Below are 14,939 nucleotides of genomic sequence, written 5' to 3'. Positions count from 1 at the left end.
AATCATGGAGCGAATGCTCAGGCTCGAATCCTTGCCGATGTTAATATGACATGGTATATGGTTCCACTGTCTTAATTACAGCTTGGCCACTCACTCACTCACTATTTTACCGATTATAGTATCAACTTTAATATCAAATTGTATATTTTTTTTTAATTGCTTCTCGTTATCGTTATCATTGGTATCACATTCTTAGAAAATATTAATATTTTGTTTTATTATATTTGTAGTTTGTTATATTTTTTACTATTTAATTCCAAGTATAATGTGATGTTTTTAATTATTATGTCTACAATACCAGTAACTATTTACAGTAGTTTCAAAATTCTAAGTATTATTAGTGTTGCACTTTAGCATTAGACTTTCAAATTGAATAAATAATTGGAATAATATAAGTTACAGTATATTTCTCGACCAGTTCGACTCAGTCCTGAACTGAACCGGACTAATAAGATAATAAGACAAGCTTGTGGTAGCTTGCGTTAAAGAAGATATGCTTGAAGAACACATCCTATAACTCATTAATGCGGCTAACACTTTTTATACCACAGTAGGATACTTTAGTGACGATCCCTTTGTTAGCTTTCTTCTAGTAGGAACAGTTTTTAGTAATAAATAGACAAATTTGAAGTTATCTAATAAAATGAAAACAACTTTTATTTTTAAAGGAGTACTAAATACTAAACAAAAATAATGCCGGGTGAGAACGACATAACAAAGGTCGAGCCGAAACGACAATTGAAGATGATAGAGTTAGATCACCTGACAGAACAGGAGCAACAAGTGATTATTGACGTACTGCAACGAGATGAGATTCTACGAAAGAACGAAGAATCTAGAATCAGGTTAGACTTTTTTCTTTAAAGGCCATCTTTAGTTTTTGAGTGAGATTAAGTTATTATTTTTAAAACTAAGTAAGAAGTTCAACGGTTTATTAGTTAGTTTTACTTATTGAAGACATTTTATTATAGAAAATATTAATTTCATTTTAAAAGCCTGATTATTTTAAATATTATTTTGCCTGACCTTTACATATAAAATGTGTGTATAATTTGTCTATGCTACACAAAAACTGCTGCATGTGACTAGTGTGTTGGACGCTGGAATACCGATCGTGAGGTCGGGGTTCGATTCCAATCCTCGCCACATTGCTTGTATCCTTAGGCAAGGCACTTTACTTAAATTTGCCTTTCCCCACCCATTTGTATTAAATGTGTAGCCAGTTAGATCAAGACACAACTTTACGCTGATTACTAGCTGCATTATGGGAGTTTGTTTCCATATAATTTATGTGTTTGATCCAAAAATGACCGGGGTGATAATGCTTGTAAAGCGCCTTTGAGCATGATTACTCATGAAAAGGGCGCTATATAAATGTGGTATTCAATATTATTATTAAAGACCTTAATCAACGCATTAAACATTTATAAAATGAAAAAAAAATGTTATTCTATTTTAAAAATAAAATCAGATTGATCAGCTGTTAGTGTTATTGCTGATATTGATAATCAACATTTTTATTAATGAAAATATTTCCTACCTTAATATTGTTTAAATTAGTGTTTATTTTTATGCGATAATGTGTGAATCTTTTCAGCTGTTTTACTGATAGTTTCATCTGATTTCTACAAGTTTTCATGGGTAATAATAATAATAGCAGCATCCTAGATTAGAAATGCATGCTACCCAAAAAATATTTAACTGCATTGAGAATTTAATCCCTATAATCCTGTTTACATCCTACAATCAAGCTATCCTGCTAAAACAGAAAGCAGAAACTTATGTTGTTTTTGTAGAAGAAATTGTAAAGGAAGTATAAAACATGGTATTCATTTTCCAAAACTTAATATCCTTGTCCTTTGTGTTGGTAAAATCTTTATACCGGATAGTTTTTTTAATTTTTGACTTGAATAAACAAAGCATTTGCCTTCTCCTGTACAACATACTGCATCTCCTCCACCGACCGCAACCCCCCTCCCCATCTTCCTCTGTCCCTTCCTATCTAACATTAACAATACCACTGTACTTTTGATAAAAAAAAAATTTAAATGCAAGGTGCTTGTTTAGTACATAAATTCCAACCGTTTGATTGATTGAACTCTGTATGAAAATAGCAGTGAGGAATACAGCTACAGTATACTTACATTACATTATGTGTAGATTTTGAATTATATTGACAATAGCAGAAATGTCAATAAAACATAAATATTAATATCATAATCATCAAATGTTGAGTTATTGTTGTGCTCTATTCAATAATCTATTTTTAGAATCAGCAAGATGTAATTTCTTGAAAATTGGAATACACAAAGTATCCATGACTGAATGAAATGGTACTCATACAAGACTATTAAAAAAAATGTAAAATGTATATGCAAGTTCAGCTATTGAAAAATTCATTGAATAGTTTTTTGAACATTTATTGCATTTTATTATATTAAATGTGATTGTCTAATTTTCAATTTGTTTCCAAAACTATACTATACAGTTAGTAGGCCTACAGTTAATGAATGCTCTCCTCTAATAGTTGCATGTATAAACCATTTTTAGAAGCATTCTATAAAATAGTACTTCCTGTCTTTCATTGTTTTTAATATTCATTTTTCATTTCGTTTTGAAGCCAGATAAACCATGGATAAACCAACATGTGGCCTATTTCTCACCTTTCAGATGGGACGTGAAACCGTTAGTCCCATGTACATAGTGCATGTTAAAGAACTTGATACACTATTTAAAAAAAGAGTAGGGGATCGTCTCCCTGTGTGCTTATCTGGTAGGCGCTGCACTGCTGGCTGCCATGGGTTCTTAGGCCTAATTTTCCAGTTTAAAAGCTTAAGGACCAGAGCTTGGAGAAGAGCATTACAGTACAACATAAAATATCTGATGTTTTTTCTTATAAAGAACTTTATACAGGAGTGTACAGTAGTAAAAAATAATTCCTACTATGTACAATATCAAAGTGTAGAATCTGCAAGCAAAGTGAGCTATCAAATTTACAGATAAAGCTATGTAAGGTCTACTTACTATTAAAATATTTTAACATTTTACATTCTATGCATACAATTATTCACATTAGGGATCATAAAAGGTAATTTCTCTAGATATCTTGCCGTTTGACTTGTTTCAGTGTGTTTACGTACAATAATTAAATATCGTTGTTTCAATTTTGGAAATTTGCTTTTGTTCAAGTACAGTATATTTGTTTTACTATTATAAAACTATGTAAATTTGTGTTTTAGAGAGTAATTTTTCTGATGATTTGCTTTAAACTTAATTCCTATGCATGTTTTATTCAAGTCTATTTGGTAAAGTTTTTTTGCTTTATAATACTGTGTAATATAAATCTGCATTAAAAGTTTAAAACATGTTATTGTTATTGAATGTCTGTTATGCTTTGTAGTATGTACTTGATATGCATTTAACACTATATTTTACTTTGTCAAAAACTGGCTTTTTTCATTAAAAAAGTTTCTATGTACAGGTATTGTCATGCTGAATTTATGTGGTTTTACAACACAACACCTTTTTGTTTTTAAAATGCTCACATTCTAGTGTCTTGAATGTTATTGTTGATAACAAATTATTAAAAACGAATCAACTGTGAATTCTACCGTCTACCAAACTATTTGGATTGATAAACATAATTGTGTGTGTTATGGTTAAGTAACGTCTTCATTATTACTGCTCCATCAAAACAGAACCTTACTAAAGATCAATCGGAATTGAATTAACAATGAACACCTTTTGTTCCTAATTACAGGAAACTCAGACTCGAACTCCAAGATCTCCGACGTCAGGGAACCATTCGGGAAGGAGACGACAGCAAGAATCTCTGCGCCAGATGTCGTGAGCCCCTGGGAATGTTCGCGTCGGCGGAGGTCTGTCCAAAATGCAAGCACAAAGTCTGTAAAACGTGTCAAGTGTACACACCTAGTGGAAAACGATGGGTGTGCAAAGTATGCCACAAATCTATGTAAGTACTGCAGTAATCAAAGTAATACACTGCAGTAATTGTAGTAAAGTATACAGTATGGAAATGTATTACTAATAACTACAGTGTACTCTAATTCTGTCTACAATAATTTGTAGATTCTAGACTCCAGACCATTGTTAATCCAATCCGAGTACAATCTCAATCACTAATTTAGACTAGATTCTAGACTCCAGACCATTGTTAATCCAATCCGAGTACAATCTCAATCACTAATTTAGACTAGATTCTAGACTCCAGACCATTGTTAATCCAATCCTAGTACAATCTCAATTACTAATTTAGACTAGATTTCAGACTCCAGACCATTGTTAATCCAATCCAAGTACAATCTCAATCACTAATTTAGACTAGATTCTAGACTCCAGACCATTGTTAATCCAATCCAAGTACAATCTCAATCACTAATTTAGACTAGATTCTAGACTCCAGACTATTGTTAATCCAATCCTAGTACAATCTCAATCACTAATTTAGACTAGATTCTAGACTCCAGACCATTGTTAATCCAATCCAAGTACAATCTCAATCACTAATTTAGACTAGATTCTAGACTCCAGACCATTGTTAATCCAATCCAAGTACAATCTCAATCACTAATTTAGACTAGATTCTAGACTCCAGACCATTGTTAATCCAATCCAAGTACAATCTCAATTACTAATTTAGACTAGATTTCAGACTCTAAACCATTGTTAATCCAATCTTAATACAATCGCAACTACTAATTTAGACTAGATTTCAGACTCCAGACAATTGTTAATCCAGTCCCAGGACAATCTCAATCACTAATTTAAACTAGATTTCAAACTCCAGACTATTGTTAATCCAATCAGAGTAAAATCTCAGTCACTAATTAGTCTAGATTTCAGACTCTAAACCATTGTTAATCCAGTCTCAGTACAATCTCAATCACTAATTTAGCCTAGATTTCAGACTCCAGACTATTGTTTATTCAATCCTAGTAAAATCTCAACTACCTATTTAGACTAGATTTCATGTAACATTTGTTGATGATTTCTGTTTTCCTGCAGGCAAATCAAAATAGAGTCTGGAGAATGGTTTTATGAAAAGCTTGAAGTGGACAATGTCCGACTCTTCGGATCTGACCTTGTTAAGGCTTCTCTTGACCGTGTCCACACTCGTAGCAAAGGCAACATGAGTTCCCCAAACAGCTTTGAAGAGCAGGACGAATCAAGCCGACAGCATTACCAAGGCAGACACAACCACCATTCTGGAACCCCACGCAGTACCCCACGCGGTACTCCACGTGGGACTCCAAGAGGAACTCCTAGCGGAACACCAAGAGGCATGTCTCCTCACAACAGTCCTCACCGACGAAGAGCAAACCGGAACCAAGATAGCGTGAGTGTAACAAGTTCCGAAAGCCACCGCTCTCACAGCCAGCAGAGTCAAATAGCGCATAGTGAATCGGGTTCTTCGAGAGATGGTATGAATGAAAAACGAACAAATGGTGTTCCAGTTGAGGTCGATAACACACCATCAAAAAGAAGATCAAGGTAAACAATCAATAAACACTGAATCAAAGCAATTTTATTTACATAACTTTATGTATTCAAATTTAAATTGCACTTTATAGATTTCACACACAATCGTCAGAATTATTACCGTACAAATTTATGCACATTTTTAAAAATTTTATTTATGAAAATATTTGATATTGCATCATATTTGAATAGTATTAGTTTAATAAATTGGTGTTATTTAAAATATTTTGGGTGTGTGGGCTGGCAAAATCACTATTGTTTTATAACCAGTGCATAGAAAGCAACGGGAATAAAGTTTTAAAACCAAAAAACTGATGTCTCGTCTCAAACAAATTTAACTTCAATTTATTTTCCAAATTGCAGGAGATTAAATGATAAAGTAAATATTTAAAATGAAGCAAAACAGAGGAAAAACCCAAAACAGCAATGCTCGTTTGTGTGCCTACACTTATATATATAAAAGAACAATAAAATAATAATAAAAACTTGACAATGACAGGACAATACCTACACAAAGCAAACTGTAGGTTAACATTTTTTTTAAAAATCAAGTATTAGCACTATACAGATTTTGCATATATAAATGCATGAACAAGTCATTATAGTACTGTAAAGTGGTGCTCTATTTTTTATTTTATGTTGTTACAAAATGTTTTCTTTTACGCAAACAAGGATTAAGAAGATGTTTCCAAGTTTCAAATCTAGCAAAAAGTCAAGGTATATGACAAAGTGCATTGTGGGAATGTCATACTACATATTATTTACTAATCTCACTGTATATGTCACTAACATTGACAGATTTTAAGTTGAAATTATATTATGGTATATTACATAATTATATAATATGTATAAATGTTTCTGGGATGCAAATTTTGTTGTTGTAAGATAGTGCTTATCTGAAACATCCGATTGACACTCTGTGGGTCCAAAAGGTGTCCCCTTAATAGGAGTTTGAATGGTACATTTTATTAGGGCATTTTAAGGGGGAAAAAAGGTAGATTTATAGAAAAAGACAAATTTTAGAAAATTATGGAATTTTTCTGGTTTTTGGGGTTTTTTGTTTTGGTACTTTTTTTTTGCTGTTATGAATTTGAGATTGAATATCAATTAGAATAAATAAAAAAAAAACTAATTGGGATACCATTCTTATATATTCTGAGATGATATTTTTTTTGTAATCAAATAAATGTTTTGCTGACATCTCTACAACTGAAGAAAATAGAAGACGTTCAAAAATATGCTGGCAGTGGTTATAAATATTTTAGAAGAAAAATAATAAAAACATTCTTTTTGACAGGTGTCATATTTTATTCATTCATTAATACCAATAAATGTCATATCAGTTGGAATTTATGGCTAGTTTTAACAATTTATATAATAACTATACTGAGACACCCATTTATTACATTTTAATGTTTACTGAGTGTCAGTATTTTTGGCATTGGTCCCACTCGATGGCCGGATGTAAGGCATTTTATGGGTGTGGTCATGACATTACAAAAACCCAATCTATTCCAACCCTGCTATTCACCATACATGATCAATCCAAACAAAATGTAGTTTATTATAAGTAAAAACTTTACAATATAAGGCCTGCTTTTTAAAGAAATTAGTATTTCAGTGTTTTATGTGTGTTAATTACGTCACAAACAGATGTTTATACTACACTATGGCTGATTTCTCTGGCTATTTGACAAACTATTATATCTATTGTCTATGTGTCTATTGATTTTGTTAAGTCTTTTGTGTATAATTCAAGCCAATTAATAGTACAGTAGCTTATCAGGACAGTAGCATGGAATTTTACGAATATATTATATATATCTATATCTAAAGAGTTTATTAGATATCCTGTGAATGTAAGTCAGTATTTTTTGTGTGTATAGTTTAAAGTTTTAATATGCCTTTTGTTCCTGTGAAGCTTGTTGTTGTGTGTCAGTAAACCTATTGTGTTTATTGTTATCAATATTTTGCGACTGTGTGTTTTCAATCTTGCCTGTGTAATTGCTGCTGCTGTTGGTTGTCATGTACTCTGTACCGCTTTATTAGGTCGGTTGGATAAGCTCTAATCTTCTTTTTCTAGGTCGTTAATTTTCACTGATAGCTATAAAATAGGGCTGTAAAGGGGTTTATCATTTCTGGTATATGATAGCTTCTTTTCTCCAGGTTGGTACTAAAGCTGCGTGGTTAACAGCATGCTTACTGATAAACCTTTGGTTCAAATCCTAGCCCTACCAAATTGGTTTGTGATGGTCAAAATAGTACCAAGCGTGGGTTGCATCTCATTTTGTAGGGATTTCTTTAATTGGGGACATAAAACAAGGCTTGGGAATATTCCATTACATGCAAAATAGTTAATTGTAGTATATAGCTCTTGTTATAAAAGGAGCAGATATTTTTTTATATTCATTCATCTTTTTATTTCGTAATTCCATGATGATATCATAATATACATAGCAAAAAAGAAACTTAATCAAAGAAATCGTTGTATAGGTGACAAACAAAAAGAATTGAGGTTGTAAGAATAACAGATAAACTATATATGTTTATTATTATTTATTTATATAATTTTATATTTTCTTTTCTTATATATTTTTTTAACTATGGTTTGTGAAGTATTTATAGCATGTGGCCATTTATACTATATATACAGTACTAAAATGCTGTTTTATGTATGAATATACAGTACTGTCATAAAACTAAATTTTTTGGTTTTTTATATTGTTATTTTATGTAGTATAGGTTATAAAATAAATTATGGTGATTTTCTATATTTTCATTTATATATCTTGTATGTTTATGATGATCAATTTTACAATTCAAATTTTTCATACACATAATAAAAAACAGAAAAAGAAGTAGGTATCGCACTAAATTATGTACATGTTTGAGAACCTTAATTAACATTTACATGTGTAGATATATTGACAATTTAATTACTTAATGTTTATTTACTAGTTTTGAAAAAGTATCAACTACCTCCAGTACAGATGATAAAGACGGACTAACAGAAGTACCAACTTTGACTAAAGGTAAGTTTATTTAAGATAGTTTTTTTATACTGTATAAACATTGTGTCTGAGAGTGTGTAATGCAGACAGGGTATCATTATTTTATCTATGGTGGTAAAAGCAAACTAAATTTTCTAATTATTTTCTGAATCAGTGTGAAAAATTGTGATTTCATGAGAGTACTAATTGTTGAAGCTAGTACAGTATAACATTGGGTAGGCCGTGGAACATTTGGTAAACTGCAGATGTCATGGGTCAAAACGCGTAACCCCTGGCTAAGGTTAGCGGGATGTAAAATAAATTCCGACTACAGTATCTTGTACACACTGCTCATTTAATGGCTTGTCCACTTCACGCCCAGATCAAAACCATGCTACACTCTTCCACAAAATCACTCTCTATCTCTCTAAATAAATAAGCTTTTAGTTTTAAATATATATATTTTTTTCAATCTGTGAAATCCTATTTGTGCCATTAACAATGCAAAATTCTGATTACCAATACAAAAGTACTTGGAGCCTTTAGGACCTCCCTATTAAGATAACACCACTATTTTATCCTGTGAAACGAACATGAGGAAGGATATTTTATAACACTACAGCCAAGTACCCTATTCAAGAGAGCCTGGATACAGTAGACTGTAGTAATAATTGTTGGTATCCAATACGTAATTTGGATCTGTAAACTGAAATGGCATAAATATGCTATTATGCAATTACTGCATGAAAGTTGTATGTGAATGTGTGCAGGATATTTCTGCATGTGTGTGTGTATATTGCACGTGTACAAATAAACACAGTGAAACTAACAATGTGCACTTATAGCGAATATTACTGTATATGAAAAACTTAATGTTTGAAACTACTGTTATATTGGTTGTTATGATTGTGTAGCATGGTATATAAACATCTGGTATTCAATATTGTATTAACATTCGCACCTTGCTTTTGCATGCTTGCTAATACCAACTCAATCCATTCATGATTTTATTCATAAATTACAAAAAAAAAAGGTTACAAATAAATTGTATTTCCTGTTTTATCTTCTGTACTTGATAATTGTAGTATATTGATATGCTTATGTATTTTTAATGGATGTATTTATTGTTATTTTGGTATCAATTTTTGTTTGTTTATAAGTTATGTGATATATATGTATAGTCTGTCCTTGTGTAGTTTATATTACTAGCCATTAAAAACCTTATTAAGAATTTATAATTTTAAAATTCAATATAATATAGGCTTCTGGAGAATTATGTTTTACACAGAGCGAACAAACTAAAGCTTTGTAACTTTGCAGTAGTGCTCTTTTATTTTTCTGTGTTTAAAATGTTACAGTACCATGGTAGATTTATGTAGGCCTTCAATCAGGAAATATTATGCATTTTGTTCACACCTATCCTTGATAAATGTTATCTTTACCAGCATCTACAGTAAGCTCCTCCCTTTTTTACCTAAGCTCTTCCATGATGGTATAGTAGAACTGTATGATTTTTTAATAGGCCTACTTGGAGTATTATAACTGTGTATAGTTTGTATCATTTTTTTAGGAAACCTTGAAAATACAATAATAGGCAGGCTTAATCTTTTTATACCATTGTTATTATTGTCATTAAATTTTTAGTATTTTTTTAAATAGTATTTCAGGTTTTGTTACCTTATCTGTTTTTGTGTACAGGCCTGTAATGTTTTTTCGGAGTTTGCACTCACAGTAACTTAGCGGTGGCGTATCAATCGCTTGGAATGCACGAGAAAGCTTTAGAACATTATCATTCATAGTTTATAGTAGCCAAAAAATTGGTATTTATTTATTTATTTATTTATTGTTACTGTCATTATTATGAATCAATATTAGTTGCATAATAAAATTATAATTTAGGTTTCAAACCCCTTTTTATTAGTGTAATTTCCAAAAAAAATGTATTTTATATCAAAAGCATTTTTTTATTGGTTTAGTATAGTATTGATTATGAATAGAGGCATGGAGATAATATCTACATAAATAGCAGGTTATTGATAATAGGATGTATATTGGACAATGAAATTCAATGCAATTAATAAAAGAATAAAAATACAGTATTATAAATTAAACTCTAAAATAATAAGTGATTTTAATAATTGTAAGAAAATACAATTTTTATTTTATGGTTCATTCTTGTGACCCATATTATTTTGTAATGGAAATTTACTGAAAATAATAAATTAATTTTTTTTTTGCATGAAATGATGTTGCAGCAATTAATTATTGGCATATAAAGCTATAGAACAATTATGAACTGAAATTATTATTTAACCTTCGACCTCAATGTCCCTAAAACCACACCTTTCAAATTTGAATATATTACACAGTATGATGGCCATATAAAATTATTGTCTAGGAAGCGGACATCATATCTGAAATAAATATTTATTACTACGCTATAAAACTCTTTATATTCGGTCTGCTTGTAGATTTAATATACACTAACTGTAAAATGGTCATCTTTGGCAATTTGGGCTTTGAATTTGCAGTATTATATTTTGATTAGTGTCATAGTAATAAACACAAGAAATGAAAAGCAGTTTGTGTAATTATCTATTCTAGGATAATTTCTCTTGCATAATCAATTGCCTATGAATAATATTATGAATATATTATGTTTTTTTTTCTCTCCTGTTCAATTCTCAGATGACAAGTTTCATAATTATCAAAGTACCCATTTGAAATCATTCAGCCATCAGAAGATTTGTACACCAGGACATGAAACTCCACCAAAAATGTCCTTAAGTTCTCCAAAATCAGTTAACCCTTCCTCAAACTCTGTTAATCCCTCCTCAAACTTAGTTAATCCCTCCTCAAACTTAGTTAATCCCTCCTCAAATTTACGTAGCCCATCTTTCAAATTAAATGTTTGTTCTAATACTTCCACGTTGTCATCTAACCATTCATACTCATCTTCCTTTAGATCACAACCCATTAAATCATCTTGCATAAATCCACCACTAACTTCAATAACTAATGTAGTCTGCAGTGACACAGCATCACCTCTTTTGTCTAACAAATCTAAGCATAAAAATCATGGTGAAAGGGATAATAATCATTTAGGAAAGCATGTTGCATCATTACCACGCTATAAAACCAGTTTGGAGTTCACTCCTTTCGTTCCTCTTGAGGAAAACGTGTATGTAAGCGCCATCCACATATTCCCAGAGGAAAAAGCGTTTGAGAGGACCGAAAGTATGGATGAAAGTTTGGGATATGTAAGTGATGTTGAATCACTGTCAGGAAATTCTGGAAAAGAATTACCAGTTGTTAGTAAAGATTTAGCAGTATATTCTTCTATTGATTCTGACAGTTCAGTTAGATATAAAAGAAAATCAAAGATTGATAGATTGGAACTAATTCCAGAACAAATGCAAAGACATGATAAAGGTAGTTCTGGTTCTAGTATCATGCACAGCTCTCAAAGCATGAGTACAAGTCATGAAAAAGTATCCAATGAGTGTACCGTTTCTGAAATAGACAATAATACTGTTGATTATCAAACAGTTGGCTTAATATCCGCAAGACAAAGCGGCGGCTTGCGTTTGTCAAAGGGAAGTGCTTTTAATTATGTAGTCAAAAACAAGCATCGGTATGTTAATTCGAGATTTGCTAGCGAACAATTAAGAAGAAATGATTTGATGAATAGAAATGTGGATAACAGCAGTGAAAAATTCATTCCTATTTCAGCCACATCAAGAAGTGGTGAAGAGGATCCAAATGATGACTCGTCGTACAGTGATACTGAAGTTGAACAGCTCTGTTGTGAATCTCCGTCTTCAAGTAAGAAGCTACCAACTTTTAGAACCAATCAAGGAGATTCAAGAAGTAGATTAACTCTTGATATCGAACGTGCAAATCAACGAAGATCTGGTTTTGATCGAAAAGAAATTATTGATGAAAACAGTAAAACAGCTGGTAGCAATAAAAAGAAATTTTCATTGAAGGGTAAAGCAAAACAGAAGTTTGATAGTTTGAAAAAGAAGTTCACTTTCAAACAAGAGAACTCTTCAGAAGATTGCCATACTACAAGTGATACTGAAGATCTCAATTTAAGTGCCATCTCTTCAGATGAAGAGGGATATCTGCTAGATTTGACATTGGACCCTGACATCCGTTCTGCTTCACCGACATACAAGGAAACAATGTTTTATGCGAAATTGAAAACCAACCAGGCTTTAGTCACAAGCCTCATAGAACAATATTCAAACCCTTCTCTCAGCAGACCGTCAAGCATTTGCTTTACTAACTCCTCTTCCGATAGCGAGGACTCGCGTGCTGAGGATGTTAGAGAGTTTGAAGAAATTGAAGCACGGTTTAACTCAACTACATATTATGCTGAGAGTTCTTCTGATGAAGATGTTCCTGATATGCGGAATAAAAGGAACCAAAAATCAGAAGAGTCAAAGGTCAAATATTTGCCTGTGGTTGAATCAGGCAATTCAGGTGGTAGTTCCGAGTCGTTGTTGTTAAAAATGACAACACAACGCTTTCAAGAGATTGCGAAAGATTCTTCTGAATCGGACATGGATCTTGATGACGATAAGCAACCAGTTATTTTGCATTATTCGTTAAGGGCTGAAGCAATGGAATCTGAAAGTGAACTATCAGTTATTTTAGAACAAACTGAGGACAGTGATAGCGATGAAAGCGTACATATATGATAATCTTAGAATATTATAGTGTATGATATAGTATTATATAGTACAGTAATTTATAAACTGTACAATACCATAATTAAGCCCCACATTACTGATCACTATTATTAGATTCATATTTAAATGGAGTAAGCCTACCATCTTGTCACAAAAATAATTTAATTAAACAAAAAAATTAGAAAGAACAAAATTTTCCCAAATCACAGTGCTTCATTTAATATTGGCAATACCATGGCTTTCCATGCCCAAGCCTATACTCTACTGTATGTTCAAGTGAGTGATCTTGCCGTATGTAATAATGCTACTCGGATATCGCTAATGAGGGAACATGGTGTGCAGACAATCCTTTTTTTTTGCAGCTTATTGAAATAGCAGAATAATTAAGTAGCACCTACTTTGTATAATATTTGGCTGAAATACATGGACAGAAAGGCTTCCTACCTAGTACTGTCAGAAGGCCTAGGGACCATACCCACTGTCAGAAGGCCTATGGACTATACCCACTGTCAGAAGGCCTAAGGACCATACCCACTGTCAGACGGCCTAGGGACCATACCCACTGTTAAAAGGCCTAGGAACCATGCCCACTGTCAGAAGGCCTAGGGACCATACCCACTGTCAGACGGCCTAGGGACCATACCCACTGTCAAAAGGCCTAGGACCATGCCCACTGTCAGAAGGCCTAGGGACCATACCCACTGTCAAAAGGCCTAGGGACCATGCCCACTGTCAGAAGGCCTAGGGACCATGCCCACTGTCAGAAGGCCTAGGGACCATACCCACTGTCAGAAGGCCTAGAGACCATACCCACTGTCAGACGGCCTAGGGACCATACCCACTGTCAGAAGGCCTAGGGACCATACCCACTGTCAGAAGGCCTAGGGACCATGCCCACTGTCAGAAGGCCTAGAGACCATGCCCACTGTCAGAAGGCCTAGAGACCATACCCACTGTCAGAAGGCCTAGGGACCATGCCCACTGTCAGAAGGCCTAGGGACCATACCCACTGTCAGAAGGCCTAAGGACCATACCCACTGTCAGAAGGCCTAGGGACCATACCCACTGTCAGAAGGCCTAGGGACCATGCCCACTGTCAGAAGTCCTGGTGATATCCGTTTGTTGTACTGATAACTAACAGTAACTAAAGTAGATATCGGGACTCGCATATTTTCAGGTGCTCTGTTTATATGGAATGTTTTCCAGCAGTATATAGTTTGATATTAGAATGAAATTTCTAGTATTTCCAATCATGAAAATATAGTGTTTAAAATGAATTTAATAATATTCAGTAAGATATTTTAGTAAAATAAATTGAATTTAAGCAAAAACAATTTTAAATGTTATTGGTGACTTCCTTTCTTGTTAAAAACACAATAAAAGTAGTCATTGGTGTAGTTCACATAGTCTACACAAATTGTCCATAAACATGTCTACCAGTATTTAAAATACAAACTAATAATATGACACCTTTATTTCTAGTATAGAATATTTATTTGTACATAGATCTAGTTATTATATTAAAAAGTTTTCCATTTGTTAATGTTGGTATGTATCTGTTGTGTTTTTGTTTTGCCCATTATAAGCCGTTGATATTTATATATGTACTCTATATTTATATATTCTATTGTGTTCAAATGTTCTGTTTTAATTAAATGTCTATCAAGGTTAATTTGTTTGTGGTTTTTGTGTATGGTATTAATGAAATGTGTAATGTTGAGGTTCCTTTTTTGGTACAATTGTTTCACATTCT

At 32.6% G+C, this 14,939-nt stretch overlaps 2 protein-coding genes across 3 annotated transcripts in view; one reads left to right on the top strand and one right to left on the bottom strand.

Annotated features, from left to right (window-relative positions):
• The window catches only part of LOC144848482 (uncharacterized), a 37,005-nt gene extending 22,180 nt beyond the window's left edge, over nucleotides 1–14,825 (top strand). Inside the window, exons 3-8 of one of the 2 annotated variants that reach the window (XM_078705244.1) lie at nucleotides 669–845; nucleotides 3,761–3,973; nucleotides 5,026–5,511; nucleotides 6,172–6,216; nucleotides 8,458–8,531; nucleotides 12,222–14,825. In XM_078705244.1, the coding sequence (XP_078561370.1) occupies nucleotides 694–845; nucleotides 3,761–3,973; nucleotides 5,026–5,511; nucleotides 6,172–6,216; nucleotides 8,458–8,531; nucleotides 12,222–13,195 (1,944 nt within the window). In that variant the 5' untranslated portion in view covers nucleotides 669–693 and the 3' untranslated portion in view covers nucleotides 13,196–14,825. The remainder of the gene's footprint in view (nucleotides 1–668; nucleotides 846–3,760; nucleotides 3,974–5,025; nucleotides 5,512–6,171; nucleotides 6,217–8,457; nucleotides 8,532–12,221) is intronic. The other variant, XM_078705245.1, reaches the window with a different exon arrangement.
• Nucleotides 5,997–14,939, bottom strand: part of LOC144848525 (ubiquitin-conjugating enzyme E2 J1-like) — a 331,913-nt gene continuing 322,970 nt past the window's right edge. The window contains exon 8 of the transcript XR_013613859.1: nucleotides 5,997–6,006. The gene's annotated coding sequence lies outside the window, so the exon portion shown is untranslated. The remainder of the gene's footprint in view (nucleotides 6,007–14,939) is intronic.

This window comes from Antedon bifida, chromosome 7 (genome assembly GCF_963402885.1).
Source record: "Antedon bifida chromosome 7, ecAntBifi1.1, whole genome shotgun sequence".
Classification (NCBI taxonomy): Eukaryota; Metazoa; Echinodermata; class Crinoidea; order Comatulida; family Antedonidae; genus Antedon; species Antedon bifida.
This window is presented reverse-complemented; position numbering and strand designations above follow the sequence as displayed.